General features: G+C 38.3%; 1 protein-coding gene across 1 annotated transcript in view; it reads right to left on the reverse strand.

Moving 5' to 3' along the window:
• The window catches only part of LOC106000805 (phospholipid-transporting ATPase IB-like), a 114,237-nt gene that overhangs the window by 26,213 nt on the left and 80,870 nt on the right, over nt 1-7,154 (reverse strand). The window contains 3 exon segments of the mRNA XM_013036042.1: nt 3,587-3,709; nt 4,623-4,697; nt 5,781-5,891. Of these exon segments, the coding sequence (XP_012891496.1) occupies nt 3,587-3,709; nt 4,623-4,697; nt 5,781-5,891 (309 nt within the window).

Genomic DNA, 7,154 nt, shown 5'->3' on the forward strand with positions numbered 1-7,154 from the left:
GGAGGGAGAAGGATTGGGATTGGGGGGGAGGGGGGAGGCTGGGAAGGGATGTGAAGGGTAAACAAAGGAGGAGGCTGCAATGCTTGGTAAGAAATGTACGCATTATCCTGCCCATGTAATTGTAACTGCTCTGTACAGTATGTTCACAAATAAAATTAAATTAAAAAGAAAAAAAAAAGAAAAAGATGGAAGTGGTGCTGTGGGTCAAGTGGTGGAATGTGAGCCTTGAGCAAGCAGAGCTCAGGGACAATGCCCAGGCCCTGAGTTCAAGCCTCAGGACTGACAAAAAAAAAAAAAAAGACTAAATATAGACCTTCCCTATGACCTTCCCTATGACCCAGCAACCCCACTCCTGGCCCCACTAAAGCTACCAGCACAACTATGTTCATTGCAGCATTATTTACCATAGCTAAGATATGGAACCAACCCAGATGCCCCTCAGTAGATGAATAGATCAAGAAAGTGTCACACACACACAAACACACACATACACGTGCGTGCACGCACAATAGAATTCTGTGCTTCCATCAAAAACGACATTGCCCCATTCGTAAGGAACTGGAAAGACTTGGAAAAAATCCTATTTAGTAAAGCAAGTCATGGTTTCCCTCATTTGTAACAATTAGTATATATCTAGGATAGTCCTAGCAGAGGATCACAATAGCTCAATAGCTATGTTCATATGACCATATTAAATGATCCTAATCGAAATGAACTCCAAGATAGGGAAATGACAGGGGTTTTTTTTGTTTCTTTGTTTTTGTTTTTTAATGTACTATATGAAATTATTTCTTTTTTTCTTTCATTTTTTTTCTTGTTTATCTCCTGTTGTCACTGTTTTTGATTTTGGTACCTTGTGTCTCGTATATATGTTTATCTGATTTGGGAAGAAAAAGTGAATAACAAAATAGTGAGACAAAGGACAAAGGGTGAACCAAGACAATAGTAATACTCACAAAACACTATGTTGGAGATGAACTTTACAACTTGGTGGGAGAGGAGTCGAGGGGGGGAGGGAAAGTGGGGAAAAACAAGAGAGGGGATAACCATGTTTGACAAGACATGTACTCATGACCTTACTTATGTAACTGTAACCCCTCTGACATCACTTTTAAATTAAATAATACAAAAAAGAAAATGCAAATTAAAGTGTCACGCACACAAAAATCTAGTCAGGCACCATGGCTCACACCTGTAATCCTAGCTATTCAGGAGGAGATCTGAGGATCACAGGTCAAAGCCAGCCAGATCAGGGAAGTCCTTTCATCTTCAGTTAACCACCAAAAGTCAAAGGGAGCTGTGGCTTAAGTGGTAGAGTGCAAGCCTTGAGCACAAAAGCTCAGGGGCAGTGCCTAGGCAGTTAAGTCAAGCCCCAGAAGTGGTAATCATCCCAGCCAGAATGGCAATCAGTATGAAAACAACAAATGTTGGCAAAGATTCAATGGGAAAAGGAACTGTGGGTGGTAATGTAAATTAGTATACCTACTATGGAAATCACCATGGAAGTACATCAAAACACTAAACAAAGACCTACCTTGACCCTGCTATACCACTTATGTACCCAGTTATGGGCATAGGCCAGTTCCATCCAGCAGATGCCCTAACAAATGAAAAATTACTCATGCAACAATATTTTTACCCAGGAGAGCGAGGAATGAGTTTAGTCAACAGACATAATTAATCGAAAGGAGTCTTTCCCATCCTCTACTTTTAAGGAATCAGACAGGACATGGATTGGTTTTGGTTATACATAGAAAGGCCCATTCCAAGGGACAGATAACAGAGTATCAGGATGCATGCAGTGAGCTAAGTACACACAGGCACTCATCCACCTTCTGACAGGATTACTGTGGATTGTCAGAGTCCCCTGTCTTTACTCAGATATCCTGTCACACAACCAGCAGTTTTCTGCTGATTTCAGGCTTTCTCCATCCTGCCAGTCATAGTTCCCAAGGGGCTTTAGGGGTCTTTCAGACATATGTAGGAAGGCATGTATATCAACATAAAACAGAAATACCCTTTTGTATAATTAATTTATGTTAATGAGATAATTTTCTTGTGTACTGGGCTTGAATTTTGGGCTGAGGCACTGTTCCCAAGCTGCTTTTGCTCAAGGCCAGTGCTGTAACTCTTGAACCATGGCTCTACTTCTGGCTTTTTGTGATTAATTGTAGCTAAGAATGTCACAGATTTGTCTGCTTAGGCTGGTTTCAAACAATGATTCTCAGATCTTAGCCTCCTGAGCAGCTAGGATTATAGACACAAGCAAGCCACCAGCACCCAGTTTAATAAAATAACTTAAGCAAGATATGAACAATACCACACACAAGGTACTTACAAAATATGAAATAAACACGCATGAAAACAAAACACCAAAAGTTAGGAGAGAAATGGAAATATGCTGTTAATTTACTTACAGTGTGTGTTTAGTATTTTATCACTCCAAAGTAGACTATAATAAATGTATATAAACCCCAGTGCAACTTCTAAGATATAAAAGTGAAGAGTTATCTCTAAAGACAACAAATAATTTGGAATTCATGAAAAGTACTTTTATCTGAAAGCAGACAGAAAAATTATAGGTAAGACAAATAGAGCTGGGTATAAGTCAATGGAAGAGTACTTGCCTAGTGAGTTCAAGGCTCTGGGTTCAATCCCTGGCCCTATGTTAAAGATCAAATAAAATAGCAAGATGGTAAACTCAAACCTAGCCACATCAAGAAGTATATTGAGCTGGGCACTACTGGCTTATGCCTATAATCCTAGCTAATCAGGAGGCTGAGGATCATAGCTCAAAGCCAGCCCCAGCATGAAAGTCTGTGAGATTCTTCTCTCCAATTTACCTCAAAAAAAAAAATCCAGAAATGGAGCTGTGTCTCTGAGACTCTTCTCTTCAATTAACCTCCAAAAAAGCAAAAAATGGAGCTGTGTGTCAAGTGGTAGAGTGCTAACCTCAAATGCAAAAAGCTCAAGGACAGCACCCAAACAAGGACCGACACCAAAAAAAAAAGACCAAAAACCATATTAAATATTAAATGTGAGTGCTTTAAATATCCAGCTAACATGGTAACAGGCTAGACATCAAAGCAAATTTACAAGTTCCCAACAATAAACTTAAATATGAAAATACAGATAAGCAAGAGGAGTTGAAGTGATATATTACATGAATGTAGATTTTGAAGAATACTACAAGGAAAAACAAAGGTCATTTTATTGATGAAAGGGTCAATTAGAGAATGTAACAATCATGTCTCACCTGAAACTCTACCTTACCCCCTTCAATTTCATCTTTATCCTCCCCAGGAATTCCTCTCAAATACCATGCTGCAAGTTTAGTGTACCATCTGAGTCATATACATCTTTCTCCTTCATAAGATCATCTCCCCCCACCGCCCCCCCACCCCGTCGTCCATATACTGTTATTTCTATTATTTGAATCTTCATTTCCAAGATAAACTAAACTAGGACACAGACTAAATCCTTTTGTGTTTTTAAAATTACTTTTTTTCTAAAGCATCAGAAGAGTCCAAAGGTATGTTTCAAACAAAAAGTTGAAATGAAAGACAACTATACATTTTCCATTTACCTTTGTGTTGAAAGTTTCCCCGTTTTGTGAAATAGTGTAGAGTTCTGGGTATTTGAGAAGGCTTGATTCACTGCAGCACCGCTCAAAGATTCCCAGAGCCAAAGGTGGTAATGAAGTGAAAATCTGCATAGAAAGTAAAGATCTTAAAAAAAAGGAGCTCTTAGACTGTAACTGAGTAAATAATACTGTAAAATGTCAATTTCCTTGCTTTGGTAAGATAACATTTTATAATTATTAAGGTATAAGGAAAGCTAGATAGAGGATACAGAGAACTAACTGTCAACCTCTTTTGCAACTTTTGATAAGAGATGAAAATGGATTACTATTTAATACAAACTTTTTGCACAGATAAATTTTTAACCCAGAGATTCTAAAAGACAACAGAACTATAAACATAAAAATAGGTAAATTTAAATTATGCTATTAAGTGAATGGCCGTATGTATGTAAAGTCAGTTTACAAGTGTGAAAACAAGCTGGGTGCTGGGTGGTTCACAGCTGTAATCCTATCTACTTTGGAGTCTGAGATCTGAGAATCACAGTTTGAAGCCAGCCAGGGAAGGAAAGATTACGAAGGTCTTATCTCCAACTAACCTCCAGAAAGGTCTTATCTCCAATTAACCTCCTGAAAAAGCAGAAGTGGAACTGTGTCTCAACTGGTAGAGTGCTAACCTTGAGCAAAATTGAGCCCTAGGAACCCCCCAACACCACACACACACCTGAGTGTGCACGCGTGTGTGTGTGTGTGTGTGTGTGTGTGAAAGCACTGGACAAGAACAGAATAAAGAGGTTTCAGATACCACCACAGCTGGGGGACACATTTCATTCACTTACTCTGGAATGATGTGCTGTGTGTGAAAATAGGAGTATAGTTTGAGCTTCTCCAAGATTTGTCCTAGCAGCAAAGGCCCTATAGTTTTATTTGTGTTGCCTGCTAAGTGCACAGATGATGAGCTTAGATACACATCCCAGACAAAAAGTGAAGGAATGTTCCTGAAGTTCTGTATGCTATCTGATAGAGAAGGAAGACCACTTACCACATTGTACAAGCTGATGCACCAACGCTCAAACAAAATCTGCCCAGAAAATCCATTAACAAAGGTGAACCAAAGCTGGAAGAAAAGACAGCCAAATGAACAATAGCTGTTAATTAAAAGGAAGTGGTGGGCTGGGCTGTCAATCTAGAGGACTTGGTCTAGTAAGTGCAAGTCCCTGAGTTCTATTCCTGCACCAAGGAAAAGGAAAGTAACACAGAAAAAACCACACTCTCCACTGGTAGAGAGTAATTTTAGAGGGCTATATAAGTGTCCCTTCATAAATTATGACTGATAAAGCTTATTACTTATGATTTTAAAATGCCAATTACTTTGATAATGACATGAATCTTTGTCCTAAAGTATCCATTTGTTACAGGGCACGTTACAACAAATCTCTCAAATCAAGAAACAAAGGTAAATTTGTAACAAGTAAAATCTGTATGTGTTATATGGGAATAGTTACCAAAAAATCACTTATAAATCACGCATTTTTACATGTTGTATTTTATGTGCTGTTTGCTATGATGTTCCTCTGAACTAATGTTTGAGTAGCATCTCTCACATTTTGATTCACTACAGTTTCATATGCATTCAATCCAAAAATTCTAATTTTTCCTTTGACTTCTTTCTTCATGGGTTATTTTGAAGTTTGTTACTTAGTCTTCGAATATTTGGGAATTTTCCAGAGAGATTTCTTGGTTTAATGTGTAAGTTGCTTCTATTATATTCACAGAAGATGCTTGGTATGGCTTGAGTCACTTTAATCATATTGAGATTTGTTTTACATGGCTCAAATTATAGCTACCTTGTTAAACACAGTGTATACTCTAAGATCATTGTTTTTATAATAAGAGAGAAGAAGTCAAGCACAGAAGTCCCAGCTACTCAGGAGGCTGAGATCTGAAGACTTGGTTTGGAAGCCAGTCCAGGCCAACATATTTTAGATACTCTTATCTCCAGTTAAGTGGAGGTATGGCTCCAGTTGTAGAGCATTATCTGAGTGAAAAAGTTGATAAATAACATGAGAACCTGAGTTCAATTGACCTAAGGAAATTTTGTTTTAACATGAAAAAGTCTTACTAACTACTAAGCCTGTCATCAGGAGAAAAAAAGACTTAATTCCTCAATGATAGAAAAAGAAATCATTTCCTTTCTTACCCCAATTGTGTACAGCACTACGTTTTTGTAGAAACAATACAATATGCATTTGGTCACTCGAAAATAATTCCAAGCTCCATGAACCAATAGAAGCTTCTCCAAGTAGCTAAACTGCAAGGCAGAAACAACAGTCAATGCAAGTTTAAACCCACAAAGTATCATTTTCTAAGTATTTCGTGACCTGGCAATTCCCTCTTAGAATGTGTTTTTAAATGGCACAAAGACAAGTATCAAGTCAGATTTTCTGTCACTGTGATAAAAGACCTGAGATAATCATAAAGCTGAGCAATCACAAGAGAGGGAAGATTTATTTTGATTTACAGCTTCAGAGGCTTCAGTCTATGGTTAACTGCCTCTGTTGCTCTATTTGGCCTAGGGGGAGGCCCTATACTGAAGTGGGAGGGCTTAGAGGAGGAAGCTACTCACCTCATGGCGGCCAGCAAGGAAAGAGTAAAAGAGGAACAGGCTGGGTCTCAATCCATGAAAGCAGGAGACTATCAGAACTGATCTAGTTCAAATATGAGGGCTGGTGTTTCTCTTCTATGTTGGAGGAACTCAGGAATGCATGGTATGGAACTGAGGGTGTTCCTCAGTGGTAAAGCATTTGTTTAACTATATGTAAGACCTTATGTTCAAACCCTAGTACTGTACATGAGAAAATGACTTGTCTGTTATTGACATTCTAGCTTTAGCATCTACTTACTATGGATTACAAAATCAGATAGCATCTCAGAGAGAGCTATAGTTAAGGACAGCCCCAGATAGGAAAAATCCTAGAGTCCTGTGGCTACTCCTAGGTTGCTTTTGGAGGATTACATGTAGTTCATGAATTCAGCAAGAATGAAAAAAATCTTACTGTTAATCATTCAAGTGTGATTGAAAACATTACAGTTAATAAAAGCCAGTATCAAATTATTGGTTAAAATACTATATCCTTTAAAAGCCAAAATACTAAACTATAGAAACTGGGAAGGTGTTTTGATGAAAAGAAAAGGTTACAGTATCATTCTGATGAATGCTAATAACCAGTTAAGGTTGGATTAGCAAATCTGATATCTGTGTCCAGTCCAGAGCTGTTTCTGCTCCTCAATACAAAGTAGTTATTGCTATCATTTGTCTATTGCTTTGTCCTCCAAGGGTCTATATGTTGGTAATTTGGTCCCCAGGTGGAAGCAATGGATTACTGTGCTAGTTTTTAGTCACTGGGACAAAATATTTGAGCAAAATTACTTAAAGGAGGACAGATTTCTTTTGGCTCTTGGCTTCAGAAATTTCAGTTCATCATGCCAGGGAAGGTGTGGCAGAACAGAACAGCTCACATCAATGGCATCCAGAAGGCAGAGAGAGAGAGAGAGAGAGAGAGAGAGAGAGAGA

The sequence above is a fragment of the Dipodomys ordii genome, unplaced genomic scaffold (genome assembly GCF_000151885.1).
Source record: "Dipodomys ordii isolate 6190 unplaced genomic scaffold, Dord_2.0 Scaffold243, whole genome shotgun sequence".
Lineage (NCBI taxonomy): Eukaryota > Metazoa > Chordata > Mammalia > Rodentia > Heteromyidae > Dipodomys > Dipodomys ordii.